This window comes from Poecilia mexicana, unplaced genomic scaffold (assembly GCF_051168715.1).
Source record: "Poecilia mexicana isolate PSO_F unplaced genomic scaffold, ASM5116871v1 scaffold_3, whole genome shotgun sequence".
In the NCBI taxonomy this organism is placed as follows: Eukaryota; Metazoa; Chordata; class Actinopteri; order Cyprinodontiformes; family Poeciliidae; genus Poecilia; species Poecilia mexicana.
In genome coordinates, this window is record NW_028263372.1 from 19,324,131 (window position 1) to 19,345,412 (window position 21,282).

Below are 21,282 nucleotides of genomic sequence, written 5' to 3' on the forward strand. Positions count from 1 at the left end.
TGATCACAAGACAACTACTCTACCCACAGTTGCCCCTGGTTGTGACCTTTAAGAGAGAGAACTCTGTGTCTAGCTTCATATCTCCAGGTACTAATTAGAATTCCTCACATTCCTCTCTTGATATCTTGCACAGTGTGAAACCAGTTGGTATTTGTCCTGTCAGTACCCCGACAGGGACTAAAACACCAATCCAAGGCATACATGTGGTTCACGTAGAATATGATGCAGTTGCTTAGAATATAATCAGCAATTTGCAAGTTTTGGTATTGCTGTGTTAATGAGATGGAGACGGCATTTGCGCAGGTGTCAATGTTCCATATTGCCCTCCTGTTTATAATTCATGAGTAAAGGTACATTTCTGGGAACTGGCCACAGGGTCACAGCCCTGCTCATACAGTTAAAGTATCTGGAGAACCTGTCCCTCCAGGGGGTTAGATAAAGGCAGCAAGGTTGCTTTGAGGTCAGAATTTCAGCTGTGAAAATAAACAGTGGGCCGTCTGGCAGCTCTGCAGCTTTCCAGCTACTGTGTTCAAAGTGGAGTCTCTATTTTTATTTATTTAGTGTGCATATCAATCTTAGGGTGAGTGTCGCTACCAAAATGGAAGAGCAAAGTGCTTTGGTCTGTTTGAAACAACTTCTATTTTTCAGAAATATTTTGCACTTTAAACCAGATAATTAACATTCTTCACAAGAAATACTGCGTTTTATTGCAAAAACACTTCTGTGGCCCAGAAGTTAAGCTAAGATGCAAGTTAACTTTTACGGATATTGGAAATTCTTATATAAATCATATGAATTTGCTTAAAAAAAAAAAAAAACATTTCTAAACTTACCACTAAGCATCTGTACAGCAGAGTTTCTCCCTTCTTGACACTGGGTGGCGCTACAGCAGACGTGAGTTGGGACCTGCCACATGATTTGTCATAACTTTAAACATGATTCTTTTTTATGACATACAAACTGATTTTGCGCACTGTAAAGTTAGTCTTGCATATGAATTTCAATGATGTGTGAGAAATATACTTTTTATTACATAACATTTAGAGAAAATCAACTTATAAAACCTTAGTTATTTTTTCAGCTTTAATGTTTTGGTTCTTTTTTGTTTGTTTGTTTGTTTGTTTATTAATGATTATCTGTTGACTGCACTGTTAGGCATTTTTCTCCATTGTGACCCAGAGTTAAAACTATTCTGGCTTAAATTTGTTCATCCTCGCTTTTTAAAACGTCGACCCCACCCGGACACTTGTCTCACTCCAAACTCTGCTCAAAAGTTGACCACTCAGGCTATTATACTGCTTTAGATTTAAATTATGAGCAAGAAAACATGACTTTGGGGACATGAATGTGATTGATGGGTGGATGATATTGGGAGGGCTGTAGTGAGCGTAAAAGTGTGCCTGGGGAGTCTCCATTGCCCCTAGCGGTAGACGGTAGTATTGGCCTGTTTGATTACTCCTAGTATCCGACCCACATCTTGAGCAGCGCAGTGTTGTCGAGCCTGGAAAGCGGTCAGGCGTATGGACAGGCGGCCGTAGCTCCTTCATCCTTCTCCGACCACCACCCGAACAGTGGACGGACGACACTGACGAGTTCTCCCAGCGCACACACGGGCCTGTCCCCTCTTCTGCGCTCTGGTGCCTCCACTGCAGGGCCTCGTCTTCTTCAGCTTACTGGGGGAAAGTGGGTGTTTGCTGCTCACTGGTGTTTCGGCAGCAGCGGCGGCGGCGCGAAGTGTCCTCGATGGCTGGCTGGAAGGACGGCTCGGTGCAGGAGAAGTACCGTCTGGTCGTGGTCGGAGGCGGTGGCGTCGGGAAATCAGCCTTGACTATCCAGTTTATTCAGGTGAGTGGCGTCAAAGGCTTAAGCAATAACAGCATTGGCTCTGATTTTTTTTATTTATTTATTTTTTTTACCCGGAAAAAAAACAAAAAAAAACACGGTGAAATAACGGGGACGGAGGCCAGGCACGGGAAACCAGTGCAAAGATCCCGGGTCTGTTCTCCTCAATACTTTACCGAAGCCTGATACGGGTCATCGCGAAGATTTTAAGACCAGTGGGAAAGATTAAAACAGGGGGAGACGGCTGTCATTTTAACGCGATGATTTCCGAGAGCACTACTTCCAGTTTGCAGTTCATACAGGCTTTCAGTGAGAACAGAAAGAAAACGGCTCTGCAGGGCTCGGTATTTGTCCCATTTCTTTTCATTTTTTGTATGTAGTTTACACAAAGAAGCAGATTCTGAGCTCATCCCGAACTGTTCAAACTAGCCGATAACTAAACGTATGGATTTGTTAAAGGTCCTAAAAATAAGCGAGACCCATTAAAGTTTCTAAAATGTTTTTTTTCTTCTTCTTTTTACAAGTTAAGTAGAATAAAACAGTGTTACACCGGCGCTGTTTTTTTTTTTCTGGTAATTGTTTTTATATCCAAGAAATTGCTGTAAATTCGTCCAGCTGCAGCTGACTCCAAGTGTCGGCATGCTTGGCTGCGGTCTAGCTTCACTTCACTGCTGATATCCCAGGTTTGCTCTGATTCAGCGGGTTTGGCCAGATTTGGTCAAAAATGTTCTGAATGTATTTTTATGTAGGACAGATTGAGCTGAGAAACGGACCAGAAAGCCACGTTGGGACCGAGAACAGAACGGCGTGTGGTAGATCTGAAGATGAGCAGTTCCTGTCCAGCTTCGTCACCTGAGGCTGGACATGGATCACTGTATCTTCGCTGTTATTCATGCCATTCGTGGGCAAAGTTGTCCTCCCTCCTTTGTGGTCTGCTGGATCTGGGCCAGTGAGAGGCCCAAACTATGCTGCCAACCAGGAACAACACCGATTTGGGTTGAATGAGTAAAAGAGGCAGTACAAAGTGCCTATTAACTTTTGTTATAGGGTCCAGACTTTCATCAGCTACTGACTAACTTGTTTCCAGGCACCTCCAGTTAGCAAAAAACAGTAAAGCATGGACAAGCTAAAGCTTACCTCGCCCCCTAAAAATAGGTGTTGATCAATTACAAAAATCTGCATTGTCAAATCTGCTGAAATCTTTCATGGCACTTTTCCTGCAGTTCAAAGTTCTTTTAACGAGCCTCTAGAATAAGCACAGAGTTTTCTCTGGCTTTATAGAGGAGGGTCTGTCTGTTCCTCACACACCCGTTGTTGTGCACTTCCAACCAGCTGGCTGAATGAAGGTTATTTTACACTTTTTCGTTCCATACTAAAGGCAAATTCAGCTCCTTGGAAGTATTTAAAAAAAAAAAAAAAACGAGAGGAAAAAAAAAAAACATGAACGGTCATGGTTTGGAAACTAGAGGAATCCTAACCATCACTCTTATTAAGGCAACACATTTCTAAAACTACCACTGTCAAAGCCATGGGTGGCATCTCTGCTATGCCATGAAGCCCAGAATCCCCCAAAGCGGACGAGCCTGACTGATTTACAGAGATGCAGCAACAATTCAGCCAGAGATCACAATCGATCAATGTCGTCTGAATCGACCATTGCCCATGCCTACCTGAACTGCAATAACGTCATCAATTATAGCTCAGATTAGAACTTAAAGATGCCAAACAGAGGAGCGATGTAAACTCTTCACCTCTCTGGTTGAATTCCAGCACACTCCAAACACAACCTGACTCACTTTGACTGTCCAGGTCTCCATAACAGACACTTAGGAGTGGACTTCTTTATGACTGGTCCACACACACACACATACAAATTGCATGACAATTGTTGCCTTTGCCTTGTGTGTCTCCATCACCCCCCTCTGCACCACTAACCCCTGTTTCTCGTGCCAGTGTGTCACCGATTCTCTTTCTGGTTTTCAGGAGACTAGACGGCAGGCAGCTGCATGTCTCCACACTGTCAGACAATAGTGGGCTGGCACACGCTTCAGAGTTGCGGAAGGGGGGTGAAAAGCTCATGAAAGTGTGTGAGTTTAGGGGGGGTTGGGTGTGGATTCTAATGAGTGTTCAAAAAGCTCATTAAGTGCATACCAAGTCAAAAGCAATGGTTGTGGCACTGATTTATTTCTCTGTTTGCTGTACTGAACTGAACTAGGGGGTCACGTAAAGCATAGCTTTACGTGACAAGAAATTTGCCTTGATCTAACATGCTGCAGTGGTAACAACACCAGGATAACGTATTCTCATTTGTGTAAAATCACATACTTTGTATCCATTATAAATGTCGCATATCAAGCAATTCTGTGGTGAAATTCTCTGTCAACTCAAATTTCACATAAAAGCTCAGGAATCCTTTCAGGATTCAACCTTTCAGTGTTGACAGCCACAGACATCAAGTTAAAAGTTCATTCTCGAATGATGTACGCCTGCTGGGTGAACGAGATCAACATGACCTGTCCCATTTTCCTTGATATTATAAAATGTGACTATTATGATGAATTTAAGTGGGAAAGTAATGCTAAACAACCAATTTCATTATTATTTTTTTTTTTTTAGTTTAGCATATATACCCCTCGTGTTAGTTTCGCTTTCTTTGCACATCTTTTGAATCTAAAATAAAAATTCACATATCCCTGGCAGAAACGGAGCCGGCGTACACTTCTGATGTTTCTAGAAGTCTCGTGGCAGTGACACAGGCCTAGCACATGGTTGTGAAGTCAAGACTTTCACTCTATGCAGAGTGCATGGTTGTTGTGAAGCGAAGGGGACGTGGGGGGTCTGAGTCACCCTGGGTGGGTTAATGGTCATGGACCATGTGGAATTTGGCCCTTTGGCAAAGGAAGTCCCTGCTCTCAGGACCTCCTAGGCTTGTATGGAAAAACATGACCTGCTTCCTGAATCACACAAATGAGTGTGTGTGTGTGTGTGTATGATTTAGTGGCAGTTTTGACAAAATTGACTGTTATGTGCCATTACATTCTTTAGTGTCATTTGTACATAAGGACACTTCATAAAATGTCATTAAATGATTTTTTGTTGCATGACTATTGATCATTTGGTGTTTACCTAATCAACACAGTGGTACTGGTGACTAAGATCAATTGTTACAACTTCTTTCTTTCACCTGCAAACAGCTATGTAAAAATGTCACAAAAGTTATTTTAGTCAAAACATTTTGTTTTTGTAATTCCATCATTTTACATTTGTGTTAGAGGACAGATAATATATATTTGCAAATAATTAAATCCAATGTGGTTTAAACATTGTCCAGAAATACAGTTGTGGTCAAAAGTTTATATACACTTGTAAAAAAACATAATGTTATGGCTGTCTTGAGTTTTCAATAAGTTCTACAACTCTTATTTTTCTGTGATAGAGTGATCGGAACACATACATGTTTGTCACAAAAAACAGTCATAAAATTTGGTTCTTTCATAAATTTATTATGGGTCTGCTGAAAATGTCACCAAATCTGCTGGGTCAAAAATATAGATACAGCAACATTAGTATTTGGTTACATGTCCCTTGGTCATTTTCACGGCAACTAGGCGCTTTTGGTAGCCATCCACAAGCTCCTGGCAAGCTTCAGGTCGAATGTTTGACCACTCTTCTTGACAGAATTGGTGCAGTTCAGCTAAATGTGATGGTTTTCTTGCATGAACCTGTTTCTTTAGCACTGTCCACATGTTCTCAATGGGGTTTAAGTCAGGACTTTGGGAAGGCCATTCTAAAACCTTAATTCTAGCCTGGTTTAGCCATTCCTTTACCACTTTTGATGTGTGTTTTGGGTCATTGTCTTGTTGGAACACCCAACTGCGCCCAAGACCCAACCTTCGGGCTGATGGTTTTAAGTTTTCCTGCAGAATTTGGAGGTAATCCTCATTCTTCATTATCCCATTTACTTTCTGCAAAGAACCAGTTCCACTGGCAGCAAAACATCCCCAGAGCATAATACTACCACCACCATGCTTGACAGTAGGCATGGTGTTCCTGGGATTAAAGGCCTCACCTTTTCTCCTCCAAACATATTGCTGGGTGTTGTGGCCAAACAGCTCAATTTTTGTTTCGTCTGACCAGAGAACTTTCCTCCAGAAGGTTTTATCTTTGTCCATGTGATCAGCAGCAAACTTCAGCCGAGTCTTAAGGTGCCTTTTCTGGAGCAAGGGCTTCTTTCTTGCACGGCAGCCTCTCAGTCCATGGCGATGTAAAACACGCTTGACTGTGGAGACTGACACCTGTGTTCCATCAGCTTCCAAATCCTTGCAGACCTGCTTCTTGGTGATTCTTGGTTGACTCTTGACCATCCTGACCAATCTCCTCTCGGCAGCATGTGATAGCTTGCGTTTTCTTCCTGATCGTGGCAGTGACACAACTGTTCCATGCACTTTATACTTACGTATAATTGTCTGCACAGTTGCTCTTGGGACCTGTAGCTGCTTTGAAATGGCTCCAAGTGACCTCCCTGACTTGTTCAAGTCAATAATTCGCTTTTTCAGATCCACACTGAGTTCCTTTGACTTTCCCATTGTAGCTTTTGTAGCTGAGTCTAATCACTGGGTCAAATGAGCCCTATTTAAATGGGCTCATGAGAAGTCAACAGCTGTAGTCAATCAGAATCACTTACAAGAAGTGAAGAGGCCATGACATGAAGCTAATTTGATTGACACAACTCGCTACATCACCAAAATTGACAAATTTTGTTGCTGTATCTATATTTTTGACCCAGCAGATTTGGTGACATTTTCAGCAGACCCATAATAAATTTATGAAAGAACCAAATTTTATGACTGTTTTTTGTGACAAACATGTATGTGTTCCGATCACTCTATCACAGAAAAATAAGAGTTGTAGAACTTATTGAAAACTCAAGACAGCCATAACATTATGTTTTTTTACAAGTGTATGTAAACTTTTGACCACAACTGTACCTGTAAATTACGTCCAAATCAAAGAACTAGCGATTCAAAAATCGACGGGTCAAGATTTCTCTGGGACCCTGGCTTGTAATTCGAGTCCTTACATAATGTCAACAATGCTTGTCATAATTTCCACAAAGTTTGACAAAAAAAAAAAAAAAAAGTGAACATTTCAAATATCTTAATTTCTGACCCTAGCTTTGAAAAGACAAAAAAGTGTGCATAGATGGGCCGCACTTGTCTGTAAGCTGCAGGTGTCCATGTTGTAGCATGAGATATTTCCACAGAAATATATATTTTTTCTTTACTTTTAATGAAATATGTATTGATGACTGTACCTTAAATGCTTTTTCTCAACAATGCCTGTAACATGGCTGCTTAAGAAAATACTTGGGCCTAGCAGGAAGAGTCATTGATCGCTGTCTACATCCTCCTCTTGCACACTAAAAACCACTAAAGTGTTTGTCTGCAGCATTGGAATTAAGCAGGCTCACACTTCCTCCGTCTCTCTGTCGTTGTCACTCTCAGTGTCACTTTTGAGTCTTTAGGCAATTCCACTCTCGAGCACGTGCTGTACTTTTCATCAAGTAAAAGTCTAGTAGAAAAAAAAGCAGCGACTTATAGTCAAGAAGATACAGTATGTTTTTTGACTTGTATTCTCTACTGTTAGACATTTTTTTCTACTTTGGAAAATTGTAACAAGATTGAGATTGTGATGTCATTTAATTTGGGTTGAGTAGAAAAAAAGCACGTGGTGAACGATAGCTTTGGTAGAGTTATTGGTAAAGTCTATTGATTAGCTAGATAAACATGAGTTAATAATTGCAGTTCATAGACACTTTAAGTTTGATCATAAACCGTCAAAGTAGCTGGTGAAATTCCTGCATCATCAGCTGATATAAAAATTAAGTATCTGATGCCAACTCTCAGTATTGGTCTTTCTTAGGTCACATTTTAGTCACTTGACTGTCCTGAGGCGTACAGTGCTCTACTGATTTTAAGGCTTCTGAGTAGAGCTTGAGACAGCCAAAAATGGACTGCTTTCTTGGAGTCAGAGGGTAAAAGGATGATGTTGCTAGCAATAACAGAGTGGCAGGTCCATCAAACCACCGACCTCTCTGTTGCCAGGCGGTTGACTCAAGTTGAAATGGCATCAAGATGACATAGCATTGAGTCATATGACAAAGTTGCCTAATGCAGTGCGTTGTATGATTTGACGTCTGTGAGGGAGGAAGCATCCCAAGTAGGGGGGGAAAACATGACTCATGGTGACCATGTGAAGACATGTGGGGTGTACATTTATATATATATATATATATATATATATATATATATATATATATATATATATATATATATATATATACACACCGGCAAAGATGGCAAATCAAATAAGTGGCTCAGTCCACTCAGAGAAGCTGCTGACATGAGACGGCTCTATTATGAGACATCTCTTATGATCCCACTGCTGAGTAACAGCAGGATGTTTGTGTGCTCACAGGCTTGCTGCTATTAGTGCAGTGTCAGCCTTCGGCAGTGGGGATTAGAACGAAACATCCCGGGTGATCAAGTCTAGACAGATTAGAGTTTTTTCTTTTTTTGAAAATGTAAGCTGGAGCAAAAGCACAGCCTCCGTCTTCTTAGACAGAGCTACTTCTATCTCTCCTATTTGGTGAACAAAGTTTCAATTCATAAAAAAAAAAAAAAAAAAAAGGTTACGATGACATCTCTTCTGGGGACATGTGGAGGTACCCAGTGACATTAACCTCTGGACAAAATTGTAAAAGATGTCTGTGGTCTGACAGTGTGTTACAGCAGCATACTTTTGTTTACGTCCGCTTTGATTCTGACTGGTGTAGCTCATCCTCTGATGTCTTTCTTTTCTCTTAAACACCGGACCGAAGCTTGTGATGCCTAAACTTTGCAGTGTGCGTGGGTGTGTTTGTGTGAGAGTCGGTGATGAGAGGCCACTGTTTGTCTAGCTCTGTAGGAGGCTCACCTCTTGATTTCTCACAGAGCAGAGGCACAGTTTGAGCAAATAAGCCCTTGAGCTGTTTTCACAACAAGCTTTAGAACCGCAAAGTGAACTGTATGTGTTAATATATTAAGATGTTTGAGTAGACCGAGACTTATAAAATGGGCTTGCAGCTGGCTGTCGACAGTACTATATCAGATATAAGTTCATGTTTCATTTCATCCCAAAATCCAGGATCTGGATTATATTGTTATTTTGACATACAGCCTGAGTTATTAACCTACAGTGTCTTAGTCGCTATGCAGTAAGAGGGGGCCAAACGGTGATCACAACATGAGGAACACCTGTAGCCTTCCTATGAGGAAGATGGAGCTTACAGAGCTAGGTGTTGTGGCTTATCGCTCCATTGGCTATTAAACACATTGCTGGCAATGCAAAAGGCGTTTCTGCAGGCTGCGACTTAAACAGAATGCAAAATACTAAAACAAGGTCACAAACTCTTGTACCTCAGAGAAACACATGCACCTGGGTCAGATGACTGCATGAACTGCTTTCAGTTTTACGACTATTTACACAAAATATAAGCGATATGAGTATGGCATCTTCCCATGGTGTGTCTAAAATCATAATACATGTTTTTTTTTTTTTTTTGTTTTTTTGCATTGCATTTAAATATGAGAAACTGATTGTAAAATGTTTGGTAATAGAGAAGATGGATTCCTCTTGGATACCGTGTTTTTTTGTTTTTTTTTCTAAAGTTGTAGTAAGAAGTGGCTTTGGGTCAGTTTTCCTCTGCCAACTGTATTTTATACTCATATACTTAATCATGGCATTATATGTTCAATTTTTCTTAATAGTTGCATTGTGCTTAACAGATGCTTTACTTTTCTTTAGCCGTGACTTTACTCTGAGTGGGTTCAGGTCTTGTTTGCTGGGTCCACCCCTCCCTCCCCCATCTCCACTGTAATTCTAGTCTTCTTGCAGATAAGTGCAGTCCTGTTACTGAAGCAGATCAATTGAATCTGGCAAACTGCCCTGCAGCCCGCCATAGGAATGTCCATGCTAAAGGGAGTTTCAGATCCACAAAGAGAATTCTGCCTGTGTTGGATAATTCATGACACCATAGCAGGTCATTCCTTCTGCTCGAGGCCGATGAGTAACAAATAACTTTCCTGGGAGGAAGACTACTCCTTATCAGCGAGAGCTAATCATCAGGGATGGGTCTCGGAGCAAGCATCATAACATCCATCCCAACATTCTCTTGTAATGAAGTGATTTGTTGTTGGTGTGTTCATTGTGAAGTGGTCCAATTAAAAATATTTGGTGTCCATGAACATGAAGTGAATAATGGAGAGGTCCTGTCTATTAGGTGCTGGGTCTTTTCTAATGGACATTACTTCTGGAATCAGTACAGTTCAGGTGGAAGGGATATTCTTATGGTATCACAAATATGTAAATATGAGTAGAAACACCTTACAATTTAGTTAAAGTTTCAGAAAAAAAAATCGCATTCCCTTTCTCAGACTCTTTTTAGGTTTCCTGTGTTTTCACAGTGATTTTTATCCTTCATCTTCAAATTGAACTCGGTTGTCAGTCTGGATTTCTGCCATCTCTACATCTTCAGTTTATGAAACCACTGAAGTGTTCAAGATGTTTGGTACATCCAGATTATCATCTTTAATTGGGGCAAGATTGTGTCGAGTTTTTTTCCTCCCATCAGTTCTGAAGAAATTGAGAAACTGCCTTTATTTAAGATAGATGTATTTCCCGGAATAGATGGGGGAGGAACCTTTGTTAGATTCATTTTGAATTACAGAATCAATAATAGAAAATGAATAGACAGTTCTTGTTCCTCTGTGACATCTGGTTGTTGTGATATTTTGTGGGCCTAACTTGATGACTGACATCTGCTTGCCTAACAATGGGCACTGCGTGGTTCCTCATCCAGCGGCCTTCTTCTGTATTCTTGCAGTTAAAAACTAGTTCTTTATTTGTTTTTTTGTAATGACTCCCATCAGTTTCACCACAGCATAAAGATGAGTATTGGATCAGATCCCTTTTTGCGCACTCGTATTCATAATGATTAAATCTACGGGGTAACGTAAGGCAAATTAAACCTGCAAATCAAGAGGAAAGTCTGAAAACAATTCAGAAAACATTCAAACCCACATTGACTCATTTGCAGCCTTCAACAGAACAGACATGACTCATCAGAAAAGGTAATGCCAGATGTTTGTAAAGTTGATCAAACTTACTTTAGATACAGTTTTTCAATTTCAGAGGACATCATGGTTATATATCATGGTTATATTTGTTTTGTTTTAAATCTTTTTATTTGGATCAATTCTACCTGCCGGATTCTCAGCAAACATGCCTTACTGACTTCACATAAGGGACAAAACAAATGATCAGTTATTTTTCATATACTGTTAAAAGCCTGTTGTCTTTTTAAAACACAAATACACGTGCACAATATGTGCATTTTGTTTAAAAAGTTGAACATCGCTTGGATCGGAGTACGCTATTTTTCATAACTGCTGAATTTCCCCCACTGTGGGATGATAAAGGATATTTCTATTCTTCTATCTTAAGAAAAAAGAAGAAAAAAAAAACTGGTATTCTGTACAAGCGCAGCTAAATATTTGAGCTGTACGTGAGAGCGTTGTGTGTCATTAATTAGCATCGACGGCCAGGCTTTATCACACAGTTTTCAAATATTTCAGAGGATATATCTTTCAGCTAGTTCTTGGAAATTTTTTGACTATTCTCAGCAACAAGATTTACACATGGGTCAGTCAATAGCTATATTTGGCACAGTTCAATGAAAAGACGTGCCCTGTTTTATTTTTAAATTAGCTGCATGGGTTTGTTACTATAAATTCAGAATGAAAGCAAAAAAAAAAAAAGCAAAACAAAACTGTGGCCTAGGTTCTGACATCGCCAGTGAAATGTTTCCCATAATATTTACTCATGCCATGTGAACAATCCGTTCTAGAGCCTTTTGTGATGTCATCAAATCAACCCAAACACACATAGTAGGATTTTTTTTTTTTTTTTTTTTTTTTTTTAGTCTGCCTTGAAAAATAATTATATTTGTGAAATCCTGCAGTGGAAATCCACACTTAATTTCCTAACTGTATTGTTTGTGCAAACTTATTAGTGGACAGAAAATATACTCTTGCAGAGCACCTTTAACATTTTCTAAAATAGACAAAGCTTTCCAGACAATTCTCACCTTTAAAGTACATGAACAAAAACCTAATAATTGACCTGGAAGATGAAATAAGCACTGCTTTCTTTATTGTTCCTCCTTTTTTTCTTTAACAGCTGAGTGACATATGTTGCTTTGGTTGCAAACTATCCCAGCTACAGCTAACCTAAACTTTCAGCACAACTTTTTAATAAGGATCTAACTTTTTCCATGTCTAGACCAAGTGTTTGGGTTCCAGATTTGACTCCCTGCACTTATAAAAGAAAGTGCTTTGAGGAAGAACTTGTCATAATTTTCAGAGAGAAAGTTACTAATTAATTCTTTTAACAAATACCAGGAAGGACACTGTGAGTTTTCACACAGTGGTTATGAACTAGCAGCTGATCTGTTTAGTGACTCGTATTGATAGAAACATTCTTAAATCCCCTCAGTTGTCAGCAAGATAATAGGAATTCTTAACATTGATTGAATACATGACACAATTGAAGCCAGATGTGTCTGTCTTAAGCTGTTTAATGATTCTTTTATCAGTGATTTAAAGAAAATCAGTGCTTTATAGTTTGTCTCGTTTTTCTTTATAAATAAATCATTCTCATTTCTTATACTTGAAATTTTGAATGATTTTGTTTGAAAGATGAATAAATGAGGACGACGGTCACTAGTTCCTAAATGAGCCTTAGCTCATTAGTGACCGTCTAAACTTGTTCACATTGGAGTCAAAAGAAAATGGCTCTTGTAATTCTCTAAAGCAGATGTAAACTGTTTTGCATTTTTATGGAGCAGACGTGCACACTGCTTTTCCCCTTAGTTTCTGCTTTAACACAAAATCTCTGATTGCCTCTTTTTGGCCATTTGCTTCTTCTAAATGTAATGTTTTAGCAACATTTGCTGTATTTTTATTTTTTTTTTCTGGAAATCATATCTCCACCTAAGCCAGAAAAGGAACCGTTAACCAAATTAGCAGAAGTTACTTAGCCTGCAGTTTTAAGTGTTTTCATCAACAATGCAGTGGGAAGAAAATATTTTCTAAGAATCTTTTGTCAAGAAGTTGGAAAGTTACACTCGGAGCTAGTTGGTGGAATTCATTTGTAACAAACCATGGCAAAATGTCCGCTTCAGTGTTTTTATAATCAAAATGTGATGCACATGCATGCATGCAGTTGATCAATGTGCAGAGCTGAACCATGCAAAAACAGCCATTCACACCTCTTCGCTGTTAGCAATAACAGTGAAAGACTAACGTTGACTAACGTTGGCATCCATGGACTTAATTTCTTTATGACTTGTCACAGCTTTCTGCTTCGCGTCAGGTTTTCACCTCCACGCCACATTTCCTCTTCGTACTATTATGCTGTTTACATAAAAAACACAGGGGGGTCCATACTGCTGGATGCCTGGTAACAGGTTTGTATTGACGACAAAAAGCTGTGTGGGTGCCGAGTTTTTTTTCTTGTGACAAAATTTTTGTTTTATTTCCATAAAACACCTTCTGTGTTTCGTATATATGGCATAAACTCTCTGTCTTTATACTAATCTCAGCATTTTATTTTATTTTTTTTAAATAAGCTGTATTGCCGTTTTGACAAGAATATTCTCTCTGATTGTGATGTCAGATGCATTTGATTGTGAGTTTTATATATAAAAAAATGGAGGCATATGTTTTGACGCATAACTGCCAATGATTTTGTAATTCCCATTCGGTTGGATTCCAAATCGCACTTGGTGGCAAACATCCTAATGAGTAAAATGAAAAATATGTGGCTCTGACTGTAAAGAAAACTGGAAGTCAGAATCTGTCAAAAAAGTTGTGCAAAAATGTTATAAGCTTATGAAGCTGAACTTCACCCTGAATTAAGGCATAATTGCATGCGGCATGTTGGGCACAAAAACAAAAAGAACTGCTTGCCCACATGTTGGTGGCAGCACTGTGCTGAAGGGTTTTGCAACAGATCCAAATCCACTAAAAATCACCTTCTGATGGGAAAAACTAAAGTTTTGGAATCTGATAGATTTTGGAGAAATTTTGCACGAAGGTGCTAGTACAAAGTCGAGATAGACAAAAAAAATTGAATGGTACAGTCGAGTCAAAGTTATCTTCACAAAGTATTATGTTAAGGCTGAGTGACCAGATAATTCCAACTTTTTGTTTTTTATGTTTTTCATGGAAAAAAATTAAGTTTCCTTGCACATTACAGTATACGTGAAAAGTGTTTGAAATAACTTTTCTAGGTCACATTTTTGTATTACATTAAAACTCTTGCGCTATAAAGGGTGTTGACACTTTTGAGAGCCACTGTATGCTTCCTCATGCATGTCCAATGCCCTGCGCCGCTCTAGACTCGCATCACAGTCAGCTCAGACTGTAGATGGCGAGTTCCTCCATGTTGTTTTTGGCTACTGTTCTGTGTTCATAGATCTGTCTGTCACAGAATTACTAGTGACAGCATCGGGTCTCGCATCTAAGTCGCTTAACGACACCAACAACTCTGCCTATGGGGAAACTGAAATACCGGCGGCTTGTTTTAGCAACACATGCCCACCTACTGCTCACATGTGATGTTAGTAAAGCAGCAATCATCCAGTTTAGATCACCTCTAAGAGCCCTTTCCATACATCTGCTCCTGTTGCTGATGCTGAGGCCTGCCGGGCAGCTGGTGAGCATTTGGCTCGGCTCGTGCTTAAGCCTGCAGGGCACCTGCTGTCCGTCGGGGGGAGAAGACGGGGTATTGAAACGAGACGGTTCCCCCTTCAACAGGTGACGGCAGATCTTTACTTTGCTGACCAAATGTGAGCATGAAAGTGGGCCCGACAGCCGTGCTTCTGAGGCTCTCTCCCTGTGTTGATCACATCGAGTGAAGCCGTTCGGCGAGCACAGCGCACGCGTTTACATACGCGGCGCGGTGATATTCGGTTGAGTCAGTGACCCAGCTGCTGTGCGACTGTTGCAGCAGCGATTCCCAAAGCAACTGCACGCGACCCCCCCTCCCCACCCCCTGTCCGCAGCACCAGCTGGTGTCCCTTAGCCTAAACTGTAAGGCGGCACACGAGTCGACGATCAGTGTTTAAAGAGTGTTTATGTTTCTTCCAAACCAAAACATCGTCCTCTCACAGACACGCCTCTCTGGAGGTTGGGAAATGTACGCGGAGCTCAGCCCTCCATCCAAAGGCGGCACTCACTTTAACGAGTACAAGGCAAAGAATTTGTCCTGAAGTTAAACTTTAATTTAAATACAAGTGCTAGGGATGCAGCAGTTTCTCTCCATAGACTAGAAACCCAGTTTTCCCACGTAGGCCTAGAAGCTCTTTATTTTTTCTCCTTTAATGTGACTGTGTAGATTGAATAGGGCTGCAGTATCGTAAATTTATTGGTGTATAGTGGACTGCAGTTTTAAAGAAATCGCCGTTATTTTTCTTAGTCGTTCATTACAAAATTTCTTTATTCAAAATGTTGCCTTTAGAAATTGAATCCAAAACAGCCAAAATCTCCAAATAACCAGCTCCAGCTCTAATTGTACAACAAGAAAGTGACAGGCACAGCATGTTAGTGTTAATTATATGTTGGTCGATGGTTACCAGACAGATCTGAAAGGAGTGAAGATGGTGTCCATTAGGTCTGTTTACAAGGAACTGCCTGCTAAACTAATCAAATTTCTGCTGCCTGTATTGTGCAGATGCTGACTTGTAAAGCGCTCGCCAGTAATGCTGTCCTGTCTGATATGTTGTCACAGAGTGGCCACATTTCCTTAAAAACATATCACGCCATAATTAAGGTTTTGGTCTGCAGCAAAAAAAAAACAAAAAAAAAAATGGGTTCAATAGTTTCACCAGAGGAGACCTGAAAGGGAAAAAAACATGGATTAATCATTTTAACTGCTGTATGGTTAATTTTTATTTTAGAAATCGATCTTTACGATGAGCTCTGCGGGAAAAAACATGTTGGGTTTTTGCGTCATTCGTATCGTTTCGTCTTCAAATGTAACACATTTAACCGAGAAACAACTTCTGCATTCACTGGCTGCTTTGTTGTTCAGAGCCGATCAGCATCCCATTATGCGGTCAGTCATACAGTCTTCCTGAAAACCAGAGGCTGCCAGCCGCACTTCTCTGAATTACTTTATATGGGTTTTAAAAGTCGCACAGTACTTTCTCTGTCCACTCGGCCACTGCAGTAATTTGTGTCCTCCCAGTCGGCCGTCATCACAGTGCCGCTTTGTTGTTGAGCGCGTGTGCAGCGGCACTTCTGCACAAAGATGAGCAGAGGAAGAACTGAATAAAGCTCCAAATGGACCAAAAACACAACAAAGTACAATACTGTCTAACACCACAGTTTTGTTTGCGAGTGTTAGTTATGAGGGGCTTTACTGTATCTAGTTTTGAAGGATCATGACGTGATTATTCTAGCATAACGACTTGTTTGTATTCATTTGTAGATTTTTTTTTTTTTTTTTAATAATCATGCGACTTTGGTCTTGGTTTGGATTTGATTTTTAACAAAGAGTTATTAAAGAGCAAAACATCAGGAAATTCCCACTGTTGGTTTAGGGAGTAACTCTGTTCATTCTCTTGTGGTCTTACTACAGATTTTACGTCTGCTCCACAAAAAGTAATAAAAATAATACATACAACAAGAGCAAGATATCTGAAATATCCGACGGAGCATAAATAATTTAGCTGGTAAATAGGACTTCAACTTAATGATCTGTTGCAAATCTGGTCATTCTAACTGCGTAGTAACAATAACCTGAGTGTAATTTCTTTCTTTAATTTGAATGTAAATTGCCCTGTTGATGGAACAATTAACATGACAGGAATAACAGAATCCAAGGCTGTCTAAACAATTGCTCAGTGAACACGATGAATTTTGGTCTACGTGCAAACTTTCTAAAAGAATAAAGACTCACTGGCTGCAATTACACCCCTGATTAAGTTGTCTGTCAGCCACAATTTTTGTGTCAACAGCAGAGAGACTGGTTGTGCTTATTTTCAAATCTAGTAGGAAAACTGATATGACCACAGAAAAATCCATATTCTGCCAGTCATCTCTAAACAAGTAGAAACGGGGATAGCTAAGCAACTTTAAGATGATCCAAACAGCGATCATTCACATTTCCATCAGTATTCCTGGAAAAAAGAAGAACAGAGATCTACATGGATAAGATGAAACTGTATTCATTAATTTAGAAATAAAAAAAGGGGGTGTTACTCTTGGCCACAGGATGTTAACAGCCATTTTTGAGACATTTTCATTTTTCAGTGCAAGGAAAAAATTGGTTGGATAAATATCTGCCAAATAGAAAATGCTGTGTAGAAGTCAACAGAGCTTTAGACAATACAGTGGGGTTCCCTTGAGGTTTTGTACTTGGACCCACATTGTTCTCCTTATATAGCAGTAGATTCAACCTAGCCAGTTGAAAATGTAAATTATGCAGTGATATTTATACTAGCCAAAAATGTCAGAAGCTGCCGAACCATGACGATGAGTCAAATCCTGATCTGGCATAGGAAAACCCTTTCTTCTTTTGAACACCATACATTTCTATTCAGAACATTGATACCTTGCCTGTGAATAAATAAAACCAATAGCCAGTCAGCGTTTGAGCCTTTAGAGAAGGCATTATCTGTGAAGTGGCATCAGCAACTTTCAGGTTTTATGTTTTTGTCAATGTGGCCTTTTTGATACCCGGTGAGAGAAGCATTTCCTTTATCCTCCACCCCTAATTTGACAAAATGTGCTTATAAAAAAATTAGATGAAGATACTGTTTGTTGTGTGACTCGTACGGTGCAAGTAGGCCGCGTTAAGCCCAGTGATGTGTTGGAAGAAAGGCCTTTAAATGGCACTTCTTTGATTCTGGGCCTTTGAGCGGGTTCAGAAGTGTTCAGAGTCCAGCGTGCATTGATATTTAGCAGCGTGATTGAAGTTTTAATGCCAAAGAGGTTAGAAGAGAGCAGGGGGTTGATGGTGCCAAGAGCTGGCCTGGTTGCTGGGACATTTAGCCCATGCTTTATTCTCCACATGAGTGCCATCACCAGTTTTACTGGTGTCTGTGCTGACTGGGCCGTCCAGCAGCATACCGATTTACTATAATGCAACAGTATTTTTGCTTATGGTTCTACCACGGTGAAATGCTGCTCCCTTGTGCAGGACTGGAAGGAAGTTGTTCATATTTGTACTTTAATAAAGAATGTTGCTTTCTATACTCAATTAACAAATGTATATTATTTTTTAATAACAAATAATTCCAAAAGCCTCTACCGATTTGTGTATCTTTGAACTTCATGCTACAATACATTCTCAGTGCTCTGGAAATGAGAAGTCCAGATAGAAGCGGGCATTGTTGTGGTGACAAATTTCTGATCCTAAGAATTTATATTAATCATAAAAATGTATAAATGCCAATGAATGATGTTGAAAACCCCGAGAATTTAGGCCTGGACATTGATCTTCAAAAATATAAATAGTTCATAAAAATATATCTCTTGCAATGCACTGGTCCTATTGAAAGGGGACAACCCTGAGCCTTCAGTTCTTCTGTTTGAGAAGAAGAAGAAGACGCTGAGGAATAACAAAGCGGCCACATTGCATGTGCTTTGAACTCTGAATGAATAACTTGCATTCCAGGGGAAGTCTAGTGGGTTTGTGGAATCAGTTGTGACTGCTGTAGTGCTAATGCATGGAATACCATGTGCACGGATAGCTGCGGTCAGAAATTCAGTATTTAAGGTTGATGCACACTTAATATAAGCACTCGTCACCCTTTTTTTTTTTTTTTTCTTTTTGTCTGTTGCATCTGATTGTGTGTGCTTGCCAAGTCCTAAAAAACATATAACAGGCTTGTTCCTCATTAATATACAAGACAAAACACATTTGCAATCTGCTTAACACATTTTAAAAATATTTTTAATAGAAAAATTAAGGTGTCCCCTTGCTTGACAGTGGCAGGATTTAAATTTCTAGTAAGGTAATTGGTGCTGGATGGATGTGAGCTTTATGCCAAGGGTCTGTCTGCAGAGGCAGTTTCACTAGACTGCTGGCATCTAAGGACATGGCCGTGATTAAAGGAAAAGCCTATTGATCTGTTGCACATTAGGAGGAAGCAATCTTGTAGGAGTTATGTCCTCATTTAATTCGGCATCAGGCCAAATTATGGTGCTATACACAAACTGCATTGTAGCTGCAACCGTCCTGTGAGGATGTTATTACCGCTGATGCACAGCTCGGCTTTACAGCAATGGTTTGAGGGATTTGAAAATGATTTTTTTTATTTTTTGATGATTTTGTGTTAAGTCTTAAATCTTTCGCAGGTACGACTCAATGCTCCCCTGTGGCTCTTCAAGGCGGCGGACACATTTGCTCTCCCTTTCTTTCCATGTGTATTAGGTATTGAATATGTGACCTTTCTAGTTTCTATGAGCTCATGGGAAAAGTGGGTGTTTCCACAGGAAGTTAATGCTTTTCCCTCCCCCTCTTTTTTTCTTTTGCTCTCCCTCTCCATGGAGCCTACAGTCTCACTCCCCCTCAAACCTTTCATTCTGCCTTATTTTATCCCCCGTATTTCTCACTTCAAGTACTCCTCGGCACCCAACGAAACAATGCTCCTCGCGCCCATTCCTGCATCACCCGTGTGAAACTTCATGAAGCAATAGTTAGGAGAACTGTAAAGATGCAAAGGGGATTGGTCATTATTTTCATCTGTTTAGCATTAGACCCTGATGGTGGCTGTTTGATTACAGACAGCTGCTCCAAAAAGCCCCCAAAAAGTTAAAGCTTTGCACATTTTAGAAACAGGAAGTAATACACGGCTGATTCTGGCCAGATTTCTCTTTTCATAACCTCTTACTTTACCCGCTGATGTATCGTGCACCGCTAAAACAGCAGATATTTCTGCTGTTTTGCCCTGATAAAGCTTGACCAAGAATGTGGACTTGCTTGGCCCATGATGTGCTATCAGCGCAGTCTTCCACTCCTTTTCAGTCTGGCCTATAGAGCGACTTGGAAGGCTCCAGCCTGTCTGGCATGCACTTTGGGTCCTTAATTGAAATTGCCGCAATTGGCTCTGGCCCCCTGAACCTGTCTTACATATGGCACGTTTCACCTGTCAGTATGGGGGCAGCCCCATCAGCCCCGGCCCTGTGTGGCTGCCCCCACCACTCTGCCTTTTGGTGCTGATGCCTCAGTATGTAGCACTTTGTAATTGCTCCGTCAGCAGAACGAACAGCAAGGGCTCCGTTTGGTGACAGAAGTCAGTGTTACAGAATAGTACTTCTAACCACATTGTAACCATTTTTGGGTACTGTGGCGTGAAGAACTCACTAAAATCAAGGATTGGAGCAAAGCTTACTTGTAGGACTGGCGCATAAATCAGTAGAAATTGTGAGAGTGTGCATGAGACTTGACGCTCATCTTTAAGTCATTAATTTGATTCATTTATTTAATCCACTTCTCCACATTAGATCTGCTCAGGATATTGATCATTTTAAGAAACTTTTAAAGACCTAGTTTTATTCACTGATTTTTGAGTCTATTTAAAATGCATCAAGTGATTCTGTAGTTGAGTTGGGTTTGATGTTCTTATAGTTTCGTACTTTGTATTTACACTTCCATCTTGTATACTTGCTCTAAAGCAGCTTGGTGAAGGTTTATTTTTATAATGTGCTATATAAATGAAATTGACATCGACATGAAAAAAAAAACGTTCACAGTTTTCTCATCGTTGTAGTTTCAACATTTTCAGTTTCAACATTTTGTTCAAAACAAATTTGAGTGTTCCTGGAAACTTGCGTACTGTTGTTTTTGCTCTTTCACCCACTATGGACAGATCTGGCCTTCCATACAGGTTTACCCTGAAAGCAGACTGCAAGATGCTAAAACAAATATCCAACAACCAGACAATGTGGCCACAGGACCAACAGCAGGCTCTTACCTCTGTTAATATGAAAGTGCATTCAGAAAGAGAGATCTGTGCAGTAATGAAACATTGATGCTTTAGACATCACGAGGGCCAGACCAAAGTTTTCCAGACATAGTGTTGATGATGACCAGTTGATCTTTGGACACCAGTCTCAGATTGAGCCAAAGCCCAGTTGGATGCTCATTCGGATGCTGTAGGATGATAGAGAATGGGCTGTTCATTAGGAAAGCTGATAGATGGAAATGATCAATATTCATAACCTGGTTATGTTGGAGAAACTGGATGTGTATGACTGCAACAAGAGAGGAGTGGGATAAAACTTTCCTTTAAGCGTTGTCAGACGTGATTACAAGAAGTACCTCACCGAA

The 21,282-nt window shown here is 40.1% G+C and overlaps 1 protein-coding gene across 1 annotated transcript in view; it reads left to right on the plus strand.

Moving 5' to 3' along the window:
* Window positions 1-1,371: 1,371 nt before the first annotated feature.
* The window catches only part of rras2 (RAS related 2), a 34,715-nt gene continuing 14,804 nt past the window's right edge, over window positions 1,372-21,282 (plus strand). Inside the window, exon 1 of the mRNA XM_088004271.1 lies at window positions 1,372-1,845. Within this exon, the coding sequence (XP_087860397.1) occupies window positions 1,744-1,845 (102 nt within the window). The 5' untranslated portion in view covers window positions 1,372-1,743. The remainder of the gene's footprint in view (window positions 1,846-21,282) is intronic.